Here is a 20,924-nt window from a genome sequence, read left to right on the forward strand (position 1 = left end):
CAGCTGTTTATATAATTTTCAATTTATTTCAATGTGTTGTGGACCATTATTTAAATCAAGCCAAATAAGGATCCCGAATCTAGGGACAATTTTCTTTACTCCTTGATAATAGTAGTCGCTTTATTATGAAAGGTTGGACAAATTTCGATCCACCGGTCAAATACATCGACTCTGACAACAAGTAACCACTCCCCTGGTACTTCTTCAAACCCAATGCAACTATTCTTCCCAGGTGGTTAGCATTGACTTCTTGAAGGGGAGCTTTGTCATTTGCACTTCCTCATTCCTTATTATTCTTATGCTATATCTCACGTTCCCTGGATATTCGTTCATGTTCTACAATACTGGACATCTGCCAAGTTCTGTCCTTCCCTAAACAATCTTGTCCCATCTCTGGCTGGGGGTCAGACAATAAAAGATACCAGGTTAATAATCAAATTCCAAATACTTTTAAGCCATATCCCATAAGCAATTTTCAAGCACCAATTTTTCAAGTCCTTCCAATACATTACTATACAGTTTGAGGGATCTAATTTAGAACTGGTCAATTTATTCCTAGTAGCTAGAATTTAGGTGCAAGTAGGTGTCCCCGAACCACAGAGGAGTGTTCATTCCCAGGTTTCCATATATAGTTTGTTTAAGTTGGAGCTTGCCTCAATGGTCTCTAGAGGCTGTCTATACTTCTTCAAGTTCCTGCGATGTCGTTCTTCCTTTTTCACTGGTGTCAAATATTATGTTATGTTGGTAAGGTTGGGCACTAGGGTACGTGTAAGGTATATTGATCTTCTTTTTCCACTTGATGGTAAATTTGCAGGAGTAGGAATACCACTATGAGGCGCAGCCTTTCTTGTCTTTTGGCCTTTCCCAGATTGTAAACGTTAAAGGGAAAGGACAGTATCACCTTTTCTCCCTCTGTGTCTATCTCTGTCTCTGGGGAGCTACTTGGATGGAAATGATGGTTACACATCCTACCTGAGCTGTGTCTTCAGCCCATTCTTGAGGGTTCACATGCTGTTTTACCTCACTCCCCAGATAATGGTGTGTTATAGGCAACACTGTCCTGAAGGCACAACAACTCAACAACAGGTTATTAAACAAGTTTACAATTGCTCCTATTCCTCACTCTTACACCTCCTGCGCAATAGATTCCTTCTCTTCCTTCCTTAGTGCCAATCTGAGTTCCTTTGAATTCTTTTTCTTTTGAAACCAACCATTTTGTCTCTTTTCTTAGTTTCTTTATTATTTTTTATGCTCCTTTCTATCGGTGGGCTTTTCTTGATCCCAATACGATACAATTAAGGCAGTTTCTTGGAATTGCTACCTCTTCTTTATAACTTCCTTCCAGGTATTTGTAAGGGTTTTTCTCGTTCTTTAATTTGGCTAGTTATTTTTATTATCTCCCCTAGGACCATCTCAGTGTTATGAGCAGGATATGCTCTATTCCCTCAGATTTTATTTATGGGTTCCGAGACGGGTCAGGTTACTCCGTCCGTACTCTGGACTGGCTGGCAGATCAGGATTACAGAAATGGATTTGATTGTGAGAAAGGTGTTTGGTTTCTTGCCCCCTGATCCTCAGGCCAGCGACCTCTCCTTTGATCTACAGGGCCCCAAGTATCCCTATAGCCCCTGGGATCCACATACTTCTTGGACCTCGTGACCCTCTCCTTCGACCCCTTCCTCTTCTTTGTTCTCTCATGGGGCAGGCTTTACTCCATATGCCCCGCTCTCCACGGACATAACACTGATCTGGTCTAACCGTTCTCCAGTGGAACTGAGGGGGAAACAGGCTCCCGAGCAGGCATGTCCTGAAGATAATCTGCTGTGATCCAAACCTCAGACTCTTCCTCTTCTCTTGATTTAATTTCCAATTTTTGTATCAATTCCACTGGTCCCTGGAAGGAATTTGTAAGGGCAGTAAAAACAGCCTTTTCTTTGGCACCCTCTTCTGTTACCCCACTCACTAAGGCTTCATATGTAGGGCACCCCAAAATTACCAAAAATTTAGCATATTCCTTAGGGGTGATTAATCATTGCACTGCTTCCCATAAGCTTCGAGAGTCAGGGCAATGTCCATACAGGTTGAGTTTCAAATACTCCCAAATGAAGCAAGTAAATCTTTCTTGTCTGGGTTTTTATTCATGGCCGTTGTCGAACCGGGCTGGAGTCTGTAGCCCAGGGATGGATGGTCTGCGCCCACTGCACTAACCAAATCAAAAGTAGGAGTAGGCACTTTTCTAACAGGGAATTGCCTACGGATAATCCGTTCTGCTTTCATGATACAGGCGATATCAGGTTCGGCTGTCATGTGGCCCGCTATTGACTCACCTTCAGAAGCACTGCTTTCTTTGCTAAAGGGATCCCTATATTTTGTAAGTGATTCTTTAACTTCTCCTGCTACCTGTTTGGTTGGTTCAGGCACCGGCTTACAAGGAACCTTCCTCCTAGCTCCACTGAATCATTAAGCTATCCATTGTCAGTGAAGCAATCGGGGCCAGAGAATCCCTTTCTAACGTATCCGCTATGGGTTTGAATTTAGTGGGTGGAGTCAAAGATGCCGTTGACGCCACCCGAATGCCCAGCTCACAAGCTGCACAAGGTACTTTAGGACTAGAAACGTGAGAGGACTGAAAGGAAGGCTGTGAATCTTTACCCAAAAAGCTTGCCCATCTTTTTAAATACTAGGCTTCCTCCACTTCAAGTCCACGCTAACCACCGCGCTCTTGAATTTGATTGTCGTCCAGGCCAATTCCTGTTTAAGAGTTACCGGGGCCAACTCCCCTTTAAGTGTCTTCGCTCTTTCGCTGCTCCTGCTGTTGTTCTTTAATATCTTTCTCTTTCTCCTTGGAAATACCCATAGAAGGACCAGCTCCCACTTCCTCCAGCTCTATCCCAAGCCTTGAGGTTGCCTTTCTCCAATTTGACAGCCTAACAACTTCTTTGTTCAGTTTCCTCTCCGTATAATACGTTCTCTTAATTGTATAAGTTCATGTTCGCTATTTCTACACTGCCAGATAATTTTCTCTATGTACCTTATCCCCTTTACTGTCTTCAGGTCACCCATCGGCCATAATTCGCTTGCTAACCCTTTATTTAACTTCCTGAAAAATCTCATAACCTCTCAGCTTTCTGAGGGAATTCATTACATTTTAATTGTAATGGACTTCTGGAAGTGGTAGTCATATCCTTCTCCAGCTATTCCCCATGTCTTTGCACAATAGAAACAATAAAGACAAACATCTGAGTCACTCACACCTTTTCAATAATTCACTCCTCCCTTTCAATCTCCGAGGCTACCAAGATCGCTCCAGAACAATGGCCAAAGGCTCCGAAGCGCTAGCAATCTCGCACCTTTCTCACACAATCACACAGTCAATCTTTCCAATCTACTATTCAATCGCTATTCAATCGCGCTGTTCAATCATTCTATTCAATCACTCTGTTCCATCGTTCTATTCAATCCAACTTCCAACCTGTAAACAGCTCCGGAAGAATCCTCAGTCTCCCAGACTAAGGTGCTTAATATTCAAATATACTTTTTAGCAGCAATCTCTCCCACTCAAAATACTTCAATTTAACATAGACAAATAAATGCAAACCAAGCAATACCCAAGCAAGAAACTATACCACATATTATAAGTAAACAGAAATACACTCCAATGTAAACTACAAGCATTCGCTGACTATCACAAGTAAATCACACACTATTTTAATTCCTCCTCGTGGTGTGCTCGGTCAACGGAACAATCCCTCCCCGAAGCAATCGATCGGAAGGATATGAACCCCCGATTGATCAACCGCGAATCGGACTCCATTGATAATACGATCCCAACCAAATCAAGTTCTTATATATTCACTTTAACCCACTTTTACACTCAGAATCCTTAAACAATGCACAATCAGTACAATGAAACAACTCACAATCTTAACACACTCTCAAATGTACCTGACAAGCAACAAAGTATTTATACACAATTTAAATCTGAAAAAGAAATATGTACCCTTGAAATTTACTAAATTCTATCACAGGCAATACAATACACGATAAACACAATACAATAACGGCAATTTTTCATTCGTTATCTGGACAGTTCCAAAAGCAAATTACAATATTTCAATCCTGCGTCGCGCTGCTATCAACCAGGAAACCTCTCCATCCGATACAGAAGACTTTCCCCTTCCTAGGGGAAAGATTCTTTGCCGAGTGGTACTTTTTCTTAATTAGCTACTCTTTACCGTTAGGTACTTTTTCCTCACACTAAATGCTTAGACTTGGGGGCACCTTTCCCGTCAGGTTACTCTTTATTAAAAATTACTTTTCCTTGCTCAGTTACTCTTCGCTATCAGGTACTAATCAACAATCAATCAGAGGGGATACGAACTCCTGGTTGATCAGCCACGATTCGGAATCAATCTTACACAAACTTTATACACACTTCGAAGTTTTATTCTAATACACGGATTAATCTGATAAGGAATGTGCACACGTTATAGTCCAGCACCTCAGTGTGAGATTCTGAATATTAGTAACTTTAAATCAAAGAATTGCAACTCGCTCTGCTCTGACCAATTCGCTTTTTGTTGCGTAACTCGACGTACGCAAATTCGAATTCAAATTTTGTTCGGATATGGAATTCTTGAATTGATTAGAGTATTTTCAACCAATCTATACTCTAACCACAGAGTCCCCGATACCTTTACGAGGCTCCTCCCCTGTCCTTTCAGTGATCTAGTTAACTCAAACATGCGTGGACTTTAATCTACATAGGGTCACCCTGTAAAAAAGGCTTCTTCCTTTCCACCTGCTTGGCACTGGTTGTCAGCGCGTAACCTCTTCACGCTGGCAGTTGATGCCGATTTTTGGAATGCGCTTCCAATCTGCGCCCCCAGCAATGTCTTAGCACTGTTACACCCAGTTCATCTTGAAATATCCTGTCAATTGGATACCCGATCTGGGCAGGGCCTCGAACCTCTAGTTTTTATTTTTGAATGGAATAATTTTTTGGTTTTTATCAGCAGCTGCAGCTACTAACTACGACCCTGTTTTACGGGCCAAAGGAGAGGGCCTTTAACCCAACCCTAGTAGGGCCTCTAACCCCAAAGGCACTTTTGCCCCCAGTGCTTGCTAGACTGTGCTACGATCTCGTTGGGACCCTTTCCCAAGCCCACGAATGATCGATCTGCTCCGATTAGCGAAGTTAAAACCGATGCAAAAACCGTACCGTGGCGCGGATTTCTGCACTCGCGATCGGGAACAGCTCAACCCGGACGAGCCCCCAATGTAAATACGCTCTACTCAAGCTTACCCCCCTTGTCTAGTTCAGTAAAAAACTGAGTCAAGCACTGGAACAACTAAACTTTATTTTTAGATTGAACAGCAAATTCCCCTATACGATACCTAAACCACCGCGGGTTCGATCCTTTTCTGCCTGGCCAAGTCCTTCAGCCTTATGCAACCAGACACCCTCCAGAATGTCACGCAGTCCCAAGCGTTCCTCCAGGAGATCGACATCGATCTAAGATGGAGACGCCTTTTTTAGGTCCACGAACCTTGAGGGGCCGAACTAAGTAGGGGTGGTCTCTTTACAATCCAATCAGACATATTAATCACATCAATAGTCAACACATCGATAGTTCCCCAAACCAATTACAGAGTCTCCCATACATTGTTTCTTGGAGAAGCTTCTGGAAGGAAGCTCACTAACTGAATAACGCAACCTTTACCCTGGAACTCAAAACAATCCTGCCAGGGCTTAACACTTTGTTTTATTCCTGCTCCATTTTGGCCAGGATTTACATCTTCACCGAAATTCCCAAACCTGCCACCTAGAATAGTTGGGCAGCTGGCTTGAACATTATCCCTACCAATGCACATCATTGTGGTTTTGAATCCCAACTCCATTCCATCATTGCCTGTGAATTTAAAGACATACAATACTCTTTTTCACTCTATGCTGTTGAAAAAAATTAGTTTCCAATCAAATGCTGACTTTGCCAGTGAAGCCCATAATCACAAGAATACATTTAAAAATATTTATGACGTAGGAGCTGCTTGATACGATTTTAAATGATTTCTTGTATTAAGGTACTACAACCTAAATTCTATGTAAATATCATTTCACAGTATTTTAATTTTGCAGATCATCTTCAGTGCTCCATATTCAGTCTACTTTTACATACTTAATTTACAGAACTTGAATACGCCAGGAAAAAGTGTATCCAGTACAGACGGGCCCAAGTTCCCTGGTGACAAGAGCTCAACGACGCAAAACAACAACCTTCAGAAAAAAGGCATTCAAGTGTTATCTGATGGTGGGAAGAACTACACATTTGAAAATTATAACCTTTAGAACAATTGGAATACATTGTAGATTAAAATATGGAAGATTACGCTACTTTTTTTCCTTCTTATTCAGGACGAGTCACTAATATTCCGACAGGAATGGTAACAGATCAGTTTGGAATGATTGGACTGTTAACATTCATTCGGGCGGCAGAGACGGATCCTGGAATGGTACATCTCGCATTAGGCAGTGACTTAACAACACTAGGCCTCAATCTAAACTCTCCAGAGTAAGTAGCATTCTTAAATTTCTACTTTCGACTTCACACTTCTAGGTCAATACAGCTACTTAATGTGGATGGGGAACCATGTGCTATTTTCTCACAGTCTCTATCTGTTTAAAGTTACAGAACAAGTTAGAAATGCCAGTTGTCAATTCAGCTAATCAATTGCAAGAACCGTATATTTCAATTTATATTACAATCAGTAAATTGATACTAATATTTGGGAGTTTGGAGGATGGGGGTGGGATGTGGTCAATACATTAAAAGAGCAAAAAGTAACATTGATTTTTGTCATTTCTAATAATACTGTCAATCCTATATACTATCACTGGCAATTAGAAAATGTCTTATTTTAACAAATGCACTAAGTCTGCAATATTCCAAATAGAAACTAGTTATCTAGAGTAAGCTGTAGGTTCAGATGTAGAAGCTTAAACTCCTCAGGTCCCTTTCATGCAGTTGAATGTTCTTTTGAACCTCTGCACTAAATAAATTGAATAAAGAACACACAAAACTGCAGATGCTGAAATCTGGAGCACAAGTCAAACAGCATCCGTGGAGACAAAAGGAAACATTGTTCTTCCATTGACCGGAAACACTGTGTTCCTCCAGAAGTTTTTTATTAATTTTGCTCCAAACGGAATTATCTTTTTTATTTGTATTGTTTTTAAACTATGTAGGGATTTGTTTTATAAGCCTGTTTGAAATGTTTGAGATATTTATGATGCTCATAGTTCTTCAATATTTTGATTATATGTTTATCATGAGTGTGCTGTTTAATCATTTGATTTCAAATTGTTTTAAATGTTTCTAAAAGCAGAAATAGAAGTAATATTATTTCTGGTTTATGTATATCTTTGTAAGTGTTAACATTAGAAATGTTCATAGATACTTTTGGAATTTGTTTTGATATTACACTCGATTGAAAGATACTTGGAAACATTCCCTTTGGCCTACCAATTCCATGCCAACCATCAACCACACTAGCTCTGTGTTAGATACACTTTCACATTGACTCCCTACACACAAGGGTCAATTTAGAGAGGCCAATTAATTTACAAACCCATACGTCTTTGGGATGTGGGGAAGAAACTGGAGAACCTCGAGGAAACCAACACGGTAACATGGAGAACATTCAAACACCACCCAAAGTCAGGATTGAACCTGGGCCTCCAGCACTGTGAGGCAGCAGCTCTATTGTCTGTGCTGGTGTGCTATCCACGTTTGGCTGCTGGAAAGAAGAGCTCTCTATTAAACTGCTCCCTTTTAAGTGTTGATGCTATCAACTGCCGGAGTAACTGCTGATTCTTCAATTAGAATGCAGTACTTTTTAAACACATGTTAAAGTATATTTTCTGTAACATGGGTACACAGTCACATTTAGTAACTCAGCAAATGGCTGTTTTGTTAGATCACGAATCTGTATGATTAATTGTCAGTATTTTACAGAAATCTTTATCCCAAATTTGCATCTCCTTGGGCATCAGCACCCTGCCGACCTCAAGATATTGGTGAGAATAACTACTTTTCATTCAAAACACAGTGGATCTCTAATCTGTTAATTCCTTCAAAAGTCTACTCTGCTATTAAATAACTGAGCACCAATCATCTTCTTTCACAGATTTTCATGTTCCATCGGAGTATCTAACAAACATTCACATTAGGGACAAGGTGAGTGTAGTTGTTAAGTGCGAGAAAAAGCCACCTTAAATAATGTAGATAATGCAGTTTTTGTCATCTCGGAAAGCTGAAGTTAAAGTGTTAAAGCTACTGCTTAATTGTGAATTATGTATCACTGGATTAACTTGAAGCATTTATTTATGAATAAACTCTCATGGTATATGGATATTGTTGCCATTTGCTCCAAAGGGAGCAGTCAGTATGCAATTGAATTATGCAAGCAGTCATAATATTCAAGCTCCGGTTTTTGTTGCATTAGCTAACTTCAGATGGCAACAAAAGGAATATAATCTAACATTGATTACAGTGTCCAGGCCTGGGAATGAAACAATGTGTGGTAATACTCCAACCAATTTTGAAAGCACGTGGATAGATGTTGGGTGAGGGTGGTGGTAGGTTTGTATTTTCCTGGCTGCCCACAAGAAAAAACATCATCATGGCTAGGTTCTACATGGAAATTGGATCTATAGAGCACATTTGGTAGCAACGTGTTTGAGTGCATGGTTGGTTACTTGTAAAAAGGGAACTGCTGTATTTTGTTCATTTGCTCTCAGGGTTGACAGGAAGCTGGCAACTCATTAGTTGCCCATTCTTAGTCTTCCTGAGGAACTCTCTCTGGTTGTGGTGATGGAGTGATGATAACAAGCTGCAAATTGTTGACTAATTGACAATGTTGGGATAATGATTTCATCTACAAGTCAAGATGGTAGAAAGGGAATTTAGAGTTTCTGCTATTCCTTTTACACTGGTTCTGCTGTCTTTGGTTGTTGAAGTTCTGCGACTTGAGCCTGTTGAGGATGAAACATGGCTGCTCTAGACGAAGTATTAAAAATTACTGTGGTATGTCCTGTTAATAGTGGGGCGCAACTACAAGTTAGAGGAGATTTAAAAGTATGATTTACAAAAATGGTTGTGATGGAGAAAAAAAACCAAGTATGATTCAGAGGTAGTTCCCATTGGGAGAATGTTAAATTATTGCTAAGGCATTACCAGCAAGAGTTTTGTGCCCAAGTAGTTATCTATCTTTGATTCTTCCTTTCCGTCCTCTTCTTAATGGCACCACATTCTGAATAATTTGGATCAGCTTCTGAGTGTAAGAAAAACAGTAAACTCCAATGTCCTTATGTTTTTCTACACCGCCTTAATATCTACACATTTAGAGGAATACCAATGCCATGGTACACCTCCCCAAGATAATCTCACACTCTCCTTGATTAAATTAATTTGCCATTTTCCCACCAATTTGACCAGATCATCCATATCCATATCTTCATGTGACTGATGCAATCATTCAGCGTTCAAAATCCAAGGTTTAGCATTATGTTGTTGAGAAATCTCTGGACTGGAAGACCTGTACAACCAAACAAGGTGAGGCAGGTGATGAGGATAGTAGGAACCAGGCTATCTGTCAATACGAGGAGATGTGCAGGCATTGCTTCCTGTCCACAGCAATGCCCGCAGTTGAAGTGCAAGCCATAATGCAGCCCAAGGACCGCATCTCAGCACTGAGTGGCTGCACCACTCATCCTGCCCACCCTACATCATCCCACAGAAAGCAACTGCACATGAACCATACGATAAAGGGAACCACCTTAACCACTTTGTTGCTGCAGAAGTGCCAGTGGAGGCTGAGCTCTCAACCAGGACCTCAGCACTGTAGCATTATCAGTAACACATCTCTTGAATATATAATGTACTAGACCAAGTGCAGACCCGTTGGGTCTGTTCCCCCAACGTGCGGTTGTGTGGTGGGGGGAGGCGGCATGCAGCGTCACACACACTAACTATCCCACCCCGCACTCACGCTAATTACCCCCCTTGATATTAAAGATATTTGATTGTAGTATTTTTTTTTAAAGTTTCTTCAAAGCTAGGAGGCAGCCAGTGCAAATTACCACACAGGACACATACGGTACAATATTGGTTCATATAGTATGTGGCATTGATGCAAGAAAATGATCCAAGACACTTTTTCATGGCATAAGATGATTTAAATTGTTAAATTAGGTTTAAAGAGAATTTTTGCATGTATAAGGAAGATTGAATGATAGCTTTGTCCAACAGTTAGTTTTGAAGGAGGTGGATGGAGCTAGTTTAATGAAGGAAGAGGCAGTAGATAGAAATGTTCGGTGAACTTTTGTAACTTTGTTGGCGCCAGATACGCGACGATACTTGTGTACTGCCTAGGTGACATCTGCTCTATGATATTACCAGGTTGTATGCAAAACAAAGCATTTCACTGTACCTAGGTACACGTGACAATAAAGTATTGTTGAATCATTGCAATGTGGTAATACAGTGGCTTGCAAAAGTATTCATACCCCTTGAACTTTTCCACATTTTGTCACGTTACAACCACAAACGTAAATGTATTTTATTGGGATTTTATGTGATAGACCAACGCAAAGTGGCGCATAATTGTGAAGTGGAAGGAAAATTATGGTTTTCAAATTTTTTTACAAGTAAAAAACTGAAAAGTGTGGCGTGCAAAAGTATTACTCTGATACCCCTAAATAAAATCCAGTGCAACCAATTGCCTTCAGAAGTCACCTAATTAGTAAATAGAGTCCACTTGTATGTAATCTAATCTCAGTATCAATACAGCTGTTCTGTGAAGGCCTCAGAGGTTTGTTAGAGAACATTAGTGAACAAACAGCATCATGAAGCCCAAGGAACACACCAGACAGGTCAGGGATAAAGTTGTGGAGAAGTTTAAAGCAGGGTTAGGTTATAAAAAAAATCCCAAGCTTTGAACATCTCACGGAGCACTGTTCAATCCATCATCCGAAAATGGAAAGAATATGGCACAACTGCAAACTTACCAAGACATGGCTGTCCACCTAAACTGACAGGCCGGGCAAGGAGAGCATTGATCAGAGGAGCAGCCAAGAGGCCCATGGTAACTCTGGAGGAGCTGCAGAGATCCACAGCTCAGGTGGGAGAATCTGTCCACAGGACAACTATTAGTCGTGCACTCCACAAATCGGACCTTTATGGAAGAGTGGCAAGAAGAAAGCTTTGTTGAAAAAAAGCCATAAGAAGTCCCGTTTGCAGTTTGCCACAAGCCATGTGGGGGAAGGTGCTCTGGTCAGATGAGACCAAAATTGAAGTTTTTGGCCTAAATGCAAAATGCTATGTGTGGCGGAAAACTAACACTGCACATCGCCCTGAACACAACATCCCCACTGTGAAACATGGTGGTGGTGGCATCATGCTGTGGGGATGCTTTTCTTCAGCAGGGACAGGGAAGCTGGTCAGAGTTGATGGGAAGATGGATGGAGCCAAATACAGGGCAATCTTGGAAGAAAACCTGTTAGAGTCTGCAAAAGACTTGAGACTGGGGCGGAGGTTCACCTTCCAGCAGGACAACAACCCTAAACATACAGCCAGAGCTACAATGGAATGGTTTAGATCAAAGCATATTCATGTGTTAGAATGGCCCAGTCAAAGTCCAGACCTAAATCCAATTGAGAATCTCTGGCAAGACTTGAAAATTGCTGTTCACAGACGCTCTCCATCCAATCTGACTGAGCTTGAGCTATTTTGTAAAGAAGAATGGGCAAAAATTTCAGTCTCTAGATGTACAAAGCTGGTAGAGACATACCCCAAAAGACTTGCAGCTGTAATTGCAGCAAAAGGTGGTTCTACAAAGTATTGACTCAGGGGGGGCTGAATACTTTTGCATGCCACACTTTTCAGTTTTTTATTTGTAAAAAAATTTGAAAACCATGTATCATTTTCCTTCCACTTCACAATTATGCACCACTTTGTGTTGGTCTATCACATAAAATCCCAATCAAATACATTTACGTTTGTGGTTGTAACGTGACAAAATGTGGAAAAGTTCAAGGGGTATGAAAACTTTTGCAAGCCACTTATAAAATGGAAACATCACTAAAGTGTGACAAAAACATAAATGTAGGAGCTACTGATGTAGACTCAGGATGTCTTTCAATAAGAGGTTTAATATACAAATACATATCCTTGCACTAGTGATTATATTTTGTTTTTGGTCTTACGTTTGATAGCAGAGGTGCTAGAAATTGGAACAGAAAAAGCCTGGAAATGCTCAGCAGGTCAAGCAGCATCCATGAAGGAAAAAGGATGCTTGACATTTCAGGTCACGATAATACATCAAGACTGAACATGTAGAAGGAAGGTAGCCAGTATATCGAAATGAAAGGGAGGGATGAGACCGATGGCTAGGTGATAGGTGGAACCATATGAGTGAGGCTGTGGGGTGTTGAGATAGAGGCTGGTAAGTGATACACAGAAAGGGGAGGGCGGGAATGATGAGCAGATGGAGCCAGATTGTCGAGGAGAATGGCATTGGGATAATAAAGGTGAACCTATGGAGAAGAAACCCAGGTCAGGTGCAAAATGAGCCTTGCTAATGAGAGGGGGAGGAATGGAAAAGGTGAACAAAGCGTGAGAGATGTTGGGTGGACTGGTGGGAATGGGAACATTACAAAATGTATGAGTTGACTAAAACTGAAAAATGTAATGTTCATACCATATCGTTTGAGGCTTTAGTTATATTGACATTATCAGAGTGTGAATATATGATTATGTATGTACTTTTGCTGATAATTGTACATCTGTGGTGGAAATTATTGTGTTTGTGTAATTTATGCATAAAATATAACTTGTTTATTTGAAAATAAAACTGATGTAATCATTTCTTCACAGCTTGCTGCAATAAAACTTGCCCGCTATGGAGAAGACCTCCTTTTCTATTTGTACTACATGAATGGAGGAGATGTCTTACAGTTACTTGCAGCCGTAGAGTTGTATGTCCTTTTCATTGTATAACGCGTTTAGTTTGATTTAAAAAATTTAGTCAATTTGCATGTTAAAATCTGATGATTCTACTTCATTATTTTATTAGTTCTTTGTAAAACAATTAGCCACTTTGAATCTATTGATTGGGTAGATTTAATGTGATTAATACTCATAAATGTCTTTTATCATATTATAAATGCTAGATTTAACCGAGACTGGAGGTACCACAAAGAAGAGCGAGTCTGGATCACCAGGGCCCCAGGAATGGAGCCAACAGTAAAGACCAACACCTATGAAAGGGGGACATACTATTTCTTTGACTGTCTTAACTGGAGAAAGGTTGCTAAAGTAAGAGCTGATGTACTAATTGATTTTATATAATGTGAAAATTACTGGCCTATTGTATAGGAGTCAGGTGAATTATTAATAATGTTTCTTTACTGGGGATTAAGCATTATCTGTTTGCTGGAAACAAATGATTTTGTATGTAATCTTGTGTATTTCCTTTCTGACCAGCAAATCTGAGCTGTGGTTCTCTATAATAAAGTCAGCTGAAATAGCCTAGATTTGTGTGCTCATGTTTTAACCCATGAAACTGCTAGATATTGTAGCAAGTTCTGTGGACTCTAGGCTACCTTTGAAGATTTCAACTCGTGAACTGAAGAAGAATGAAATGTACAACATAATAGGATTTGGCTCATTATACCTTTAATATTCTTCAAGTTTTAGCCCATTTTATTGCACTTTCTCTGTATCCATTTGCACTCTACAGCACATATAATCAGTTGTCCTTAGTAAATCTATTTGTAATATTAACTGAAATGTTAATGTTTATAATGTTACATTTAAATTTCAGAAAAAAAAACAATCTTCCAGTTTCAATCCCCCTCACTTTTTATTTTAATCTTTTCTTTTATGCTTAATGTTTTGGAGTCATTTACAATTTAATTTAATATTAACTACATGGACATTTTTACATTTTATTATAGGCTGTAAATTGTGTTGTATCGTTGTTTTTGTGGTTGTTCTATCTTTTTATTTCTATTGAGCCGAAATATATTTAAAGTTCTTAATAAGGACTGGGCAAATCAGCAAAACTGAACACGTGCATAGTCTTTTCTGACCCTGCATTTTCCTAGGGTCTTAAATCTGAATCCAGTTTCCTGCCCGAAAGGCCCTTGGGGGTTACTTTAGCCAATCTGGATCTTGAATATTGCAACACTTATTTGTTGTCAGTTGGAGGAAGTAGGCCAATGTAGGATATGGTAATTGAACTGACATTCAAAAGGCTGATCAACCTGGGAGCCAAAAGAGAACTCATCAACAGCGCACGAAGAGGTAATCAGAAAAGAAGTTACTTACGTGGACTTTGTGAAGGCATGTTTTGAAGCCTCCTAAATGATATGTAGCAAGCATTGCACTTCGTGTTTGTCAGGGGTAGTTTATCATTTACTAAAATAATGAATATTTTACCTAAAATATGATTTAGTTAGGCCTTAATCATGGCCTGTAGATTAGATTTTTTTTTTAAACTGGATGGAATCGCAGATCAAATCCCGAAACATTAAAAATACAGGACAATCCCCGTAAACAAAGTAGAATTTACGTGTATTCATTATAACTACTGCCTGATTTCAGTTTGTTTTTACCCATTGGAAACTGAGACACTTTACAGCAAACTTCACAAAGTTTCAATGCAGCTTCTAACAATGGACAAAGAGCAATTCAATGGTAAGGTGTCACATATTCAGCATCTGTGCAGTTCAAGAGGTGCAATATAACATCAATCACCCAGAAACAAGCTCTTTGAGATGAAAATATCTCAATGGTTCAATAAAGGACTAATAGCTATGTAATTGTGACTGATGCAAAATTTCATTTGTGAAGTTTTGAAGTCGTAAGCTCAACACTTAACTTTCAATATACCAGGTAACAGAATAACCTGTCACAGGTCACTTGTGAATGTATTTACATACCACAAACCTTTGCTGCCCCAAATGAGGGACACAAGCCTATATTGTAACTGCATGTTTCCTTAATAATTGTTTGTACACCAAAAAGGTATCTGTTGGTTTTAATTGATAGGATATTTTGATTACTTTGTTTTCTTTAGCATTAAAGTAAATCACTGTATTTTCTTTTTGCAAATTAAAATCTGTAATGTCTTAAAATAGATTTTAAGTAAAACAAGATGCTCTTTTCTGACATTTGTATATATTAAATGCATCACCTCTGATATGAGCAGCATTTTGACAAGTCAATTCCAGTGACATATATTGTAGGATTTGCAAAGGCCCGACTAATTTCTAACAGTGTGCATTGATTGCCTGACTTTGAAGGTGTGCATTGTTGACAAAAGAGAAAACTCACTGAAATCACAAGTTTTTCCCTTTTAGATGATCTGATTTTGAAGAAGTTCCAGATTCCCATCAAGTAGGTTCACTTCAGATATTACTGAAGGTGTGGTTAAATGAATTTTTTATGGAATTGTAACCAGATTGAAGAGATCGTGCAAGCCATTCTTGAAGCTAGTCAGATTGCTTCTTCAAAGAATTATGTGGTAATATCAATCCACCTCTCTAATTACTGATCCTTATTCCATTTCATTGTGTTTTGGCTATGTTCTAAAGCATCCTTCCCTATGGTCACTCTAAAATAAAGTTTAAAACACATATTAATATGATATAACTTTTCAATTATATTTTTTACACATACTGTGCTCCATTTTTCTTTTAAAATCCAAATACTTACATTTTTGCTCCATGTAGGATAATACCTACTTGTTATGATGGAACTGTTGATGTTCTCTTATATATTTATGTGATGCCTTTGAGATGCAGAAGACACTAAATGCATTTGTCATTTTCTTAAAACGTTAAAATGCTGTATTACTTTTCATCTTAATTATGGTGGACCATGGCATCCTCCAAATGCCTCACTATCATCCAGTGGCATTAAAATTATTCATGCTTAGCTGCATTCCTTTCTGTCCCAGTGGTATCTTTCCCCGCAATCCCTCACATTTAGTGCCCCAATCTATCCAATATACCCTTCTATTTTATTAGCATGCTGCATCTCCCTGAATACTTTCACAAAACCGAACTCTTGCGTGACTTGCACATTTGTGTCTTTCACCACGTCAGAGTATTTAAGACAATGAAATGACTTATAGTTATGGCATAATGCTAATAAATGTGGCAGCCATGGGTCCTAAACACCAATTTTGGTTGCATAGGATAAAGTTTCATCTGGATATTCATTATCCATTTGAGAAGGAAGACTGATTTTGCATCTCTCCTGAAAAATGTCACTTTGTAGTATTTTAATGAAGATTATCTGTTGGGGCACTGGCTTCAGTCCACAATTTTAGAGTGCATTCACTGAGCTGTGATCCTTCCTCTATGCTGATTGTGAATTCTGACTCTACCAGTTTTTTCTTAACACCCAGGCTACCTTTTTACTGTCTGACTGCCTGGCCAACAGCAACCTTTCTGCAGCTGAAGATTAGGGGATCTAAACAAGTGTCTAGTTTTTATCCAGAACTCTTGTGCCTTCACTATTTACCATTTCCATCCAGAGCCATTTCCCTCCAACTGATCCAGACTATTTGTAACACCATTAAGATCTTCTCTGAACAGCATTTTAAACCTGACATCTTGGCCATCAAAAACTATGATCAACAAAACTGTTTAGCTCTGCCTTTGTATATGTTCCACATCGCTAAAACCTTTGTGAGAACCAGTTATGATCATTTTTAATACAGTGCCGATGGCCTCAACTTCACCAATGAAGAAGTGTAGAGTTTGTGATGTGTAGTTGTGTGTGCTCTCTCTCGCTCTCATCGTTTATATCAATGTTTTTTTGTATGTAAATACGTGTTTGACCTTGCACTAAACTGTGCCATCTCTTTCTTTTGTGTAAACCCTCTATTGCGCCTACATTTTCATCCCACAATTCGTTGGAGAGACTGAAGCCACATCAACTCTACTCTTTGGAACTTTTTCCAGAATCTCTCTGACTCTTTGTGCTTCCAAGCCATAATTTTGACCTGGTGTTCATCTATCACTAATAAACATATTTCTATGAGGTTTCTTAACTAATGGATGTTTCATAGCAAGTTAGAGGCACTGAAATATTTTAGAAGTGTATTCAGTTTGTAATGTAATCACTTCCTTATCTTTGTCTACATTTTCTGAAGAACTTTGGGAAGTATCTTTCCTTAAAAACATTTGTAAAGTGCAAATTCTGAGGTGTCTAATCTGCGAACATGCACTATCTACAACCTTAGATGTCATCAAGTGTCTTGTGTTGCTTTCAAATGAAAGTTTGTTAATAACTGACTTGTTCTGTTTGGGATTTCAGGAGTTCCATCTGGAGTACGACAAACTAGAGGAAAGACCTCATCTTCCGTCATCTTTGAACTACAACCCTGCTCAGCAAGCCTTCTAAAGACTTAACTGTTCATAGGGTATGGCTGTCTCAGCACAATACTCAAACTGCAGAAACCGAAGTGGCTCAGGCATCCTGGTTTTTATTCTTTGAGGATCTGGCAATTGGCTCATGTGGATGGATTGACATTTTGAAGTCCTGCCTTAGTAATTATGTGCTGCCCAACACAACTGAATTTGTATTTTTTTTTTCTGTTTTTTTAATTATTTTGAGCAGGGTATGTTTAAAAAAAGACACAAAAATAACTTTTTCAGCCTATCAGCAGACTGTTCTGCTAAAGGGCAAGTGGACCGACAATACTTTCATTGCTAAATTTCCAAAGTGTAAAAATTTAAAAAGTTTGCATTGTTCATTGTAGCATAACTGGTAATAAAAAAAAATGTGTAGTGCATTTTTATGTGAAGATCCTCTTGTATTTCATTTGGAAAGATAAGCAGCCTGCGTTTGATTTGTTCATTTTACTTTCCCCTAATGTTTTTGAATGGCATTTCTGTCAAGTTAAATGCAAGAACATTTGACTGTCTAAGTGAACGTTATTGCCACGACCTCTGGACATTTTCCACGGTTGTGTATCACTGGGCTTCATCTTTCCAGAATGAGCAAAACACTGTCCAGTCTTTGTTACAATTTTGTAATAAAAGTGTACATTTTTTTAATTTTTGGACATCACATGAATAAAGATATGTATGTACGAATGTGTATATATTATATATATGACATCTATTTTGGAAAATATTTGCCCTGCTGTACCTCATTTTTCGGAGGTGTGCATGGATGCAATACATGAAAACAGGACATTTCGGGAACTGCTGAGCAGGGGACCGCTGTGTCGCCCTGTGCACTTAAGGGCCAGATTTTCAGCAGCCAAGGACATCCATACCCAATTGAACATGATGGGACTTCAGGAAGTGAACTGAGACAATTCACAATGGCTGGTTGAACAGCAGCATTTCATAGGAAAAAAATAATTAAAAAAAATCAATCTTGTATTTTCTGACCACATTAAAGCTTCTTCTCTTTGTAATAAAGTAGAAAAGCTGTCCTAATTGCAGTGTTGCCTTTAATTTGAATTTGCAAACTGTATCTTTAAATTTGTAGCGTTGAAAAGTTTTGAAGTATTTGTTGGAACGTCCATGTGAAGCCTGTTCTCAAACATTATGTGGACTAGATTATTACAGGTAAGTTTTGATTTTATTCTGAATCCTATCATCCATGTGTTATTTATAACTTTAAATGAGTGTTCATTATCTTTGACTTAAGTTGGAAAGAACAAGCAGTCACTTCATCCAAATAGTTTTATGTCAAAAATATAGCTCTTAATCTTTCAGTGCATATAAACTAGATAAAGGACATAAAATACAACATTAAAGGTGTAAAATTACTAAATAATTTAAATGTTTATTAAATATTGCCTATTCTGCAAAAATTATAGTTGTAATAAGGTAAAGGATCAGAATTGAGCCCAAGATCTGTCTACCACATGGTTTACTTTGTGCGTAACTGAATCCTATCAGTTCAATAAAAGTTAAAACAGATTTGCCATTTAATGTGTATAAGAAAGAGCTGCAGATGCTGGAAAAATTGAAGTTAGACAAAAATGCTGGAGAAACTCAGCGGGTGAGGCAGCATCTATGGAGAGAAGGAATAGGCAACGTTTCGGGTTGAGACCCTTCCCTTCCCAGCTCTCCCACAAGCCTTCTGTCTCCTCCTCTTCCTTTCTTTTTTCCTGCCCACCCCCCCCCCCCCCCCCCCCCCCCCCCCCCCCCCGACATCAGTCTGAAGAATGGTCTTGACCCGAAAAGTTGCCTATTCCTTCACTCCATAGATGCTGCCTCACTCGCTGAGTTTCTCCAGCATTTTTGTCTACCTACCATTTTAGCGTAGGTAAGGCCAAAAGACAATAAGGTCAATATGGAGATAATGAGCTAAAGGGCCTGTTTTTGAGTTGTACAATCAATGGCTTTGAATTCCTCAGAAAATGTGTATACGCAGAAGTGCGTATTAAACATTTGGTGTGTTTTCTCCAGCTCTTTTTTTCCTTCCTGCAAAATACCAGGATTTTGTCAAATCTAAAATTGGTGCAGATGTAAACCTCAAGTGAAAACTTTTGCATAAAGTTAAATGGGTTAAATATATTTACCCAAATAAAAACTGATATTAATTCACTTGCAAGCATCGAATTTAAGTTTTGAGATTATTTTAAAGAAAATGGGTTACACCCAATTTAAAAACACATTTTGGCCAGGACGTAGATAGTTAGAAATTCAATATGTAAACTAGTGGTTTAGCATTTTATTAGAATTAATTTAACATTTTAACAACTGCTGTTAAACATTTCAGACAGCTTGAAGAAATTTGAATTCTTCTAATTATACTTAAACCTAACAAAACTATATACTCAGCCAGGTAGGCAGCATCTATGCAAAAAAGATATGTTAACCCTATTTTTCTTTTGGCAGACGTTGCCTACCCTGCTTAGTGTTTCCAGAAATTTCTGATGGTTCCCAACAGCTACAGTTAAAAAAAAAATCTAATTATCCTTAGATGATTTTTCTATTTGCCAATCTTAAAGACACAAATTTTCATAAGTGATTGTAATACCTTTACTGGGAACTGTCTAGTTGGTTCCCAAATAAAACCGTCCTTCCTATTAAGTGCCAATGTTAGTGCCAACTAAGTAATGTTGAAAATTAAATTAATGATTAATTAACAAGGATATTTGTAAGACCATTGTTTAATCTAAGTAATGCCTTAAGCTTTAAATTATTGTGCATCATACACAGCATTGACTTTAGTAGGTCAGACTTTCAATAAATGCTATTCATACCTCTGTAAAGCACAGCTGTAATAATACATAATGTGTGGCAGATTTTGTTCAATCAGTAAATATAACTTAACTGCTGTTGTCAGAACAATTGATTAGCAATAGATGATGCTAGAGCACAACAAATCTCTTCACTATTCACACTGTTAATTTCATGAAGTGTTGAGATATCTTGCAAGAATACTTCTAAAAAATGGTTTGGCATTTCTTTGCCCCAAATGGTTAGTTCCTTTAAAAATAAATGAAAGTATCTCAAATTATTTTGTTAGCAAAAATTCTAAATTTCACAAATCTGAAATTTTGTAACTAAATTTCTAAAACCAGTGATGACATTTAAAACAAAAATTGGAATCAATTGAAGTATGTAATATGGCTGGTGCAGATGATCAACTTGTCATTTTAGAAGTGATCAGGCTTACTGCATCAATCACATTATCATGGCTATTAGCACTCAAATTTATTTTACTCTGGTCTTTCAACAGGACTGCATGACTGCATGTCTATTCTTTGATCAAAATGGAAACTAAATGACTGAAAAATCTGCCATTCCCCCCAACCCAGTGGTCAGTTTTATGTTGCTGTTGAACATTACAGGCATTAATAACATTGAAGGTAAGCTAGAC

The 20,924-nt window shown here is 38.6% G+C and overlaps 1 protein-coding gene across 5 annotated transcripts in view; it reads left to right on the top strand.

Moving 5' to 3' along the window:
• Positions 1-18,523, top strand: part of cnot2 (CCR4-NOT transcription complex, subunit 2) — a 127,043-nt gene extending 108,520 nt beyond the window's left edge. For 4 of the 5 annotated variants that reach the window (XM_055650730.1, XM_055650731.1, XM_055650728.1 and 1 more), the window contains 7 exons: positions 6,191-6,311; positions 6,416-6,572; positions 8,016-8,077; positions 8,188-8,237; positions 12,936-13,036; positions 13,232-13,376; positions 17,391-18,523. In XM_055650730.1, coding sequence (XP_055506705.1) covers positions 6,191-6,311; positions 6,416-6,572; positions 8,016-8,077; positions 8,188-8,237; positions 12,936-13,036; positions 13,232-13,376; positions 17,391-17,477 — 723 coding nt within the window. In that variant the 3' untranslated portion in view covers positions 17,478-18,523. Of the gene's footprint in view, positions 1-6,190; positions 6,312-6,415; positions 6,573-8,015; positions 8,078-8,187; positions 8,238-12,935; positions 13,037-13,231; positions 15,462-17,390 lie in introns of all 5 variants that reach the window. The other variant, XR_008725056.1, reaches the window with a different exon arrangement.
• Positions 18,524-20,924: the final 2,401 nt, after the last annotated feature.

This window comes from Leucoraja erinacea, chromosome 19 (genome assembly GCF_028641065.1).
Source record: "Leucoraja erinacea ecotype New England chromosome 19, Leri_hhj_1, whole genome shotgun sequence".
In the NCBI taxonomy this organism is placed as follows: Eukaryota; Metazoa; Chordata; class Chondrichthyes; order Rajiformes; family Rajidae; genus Leucoraja; species Leucoraja erinaceus.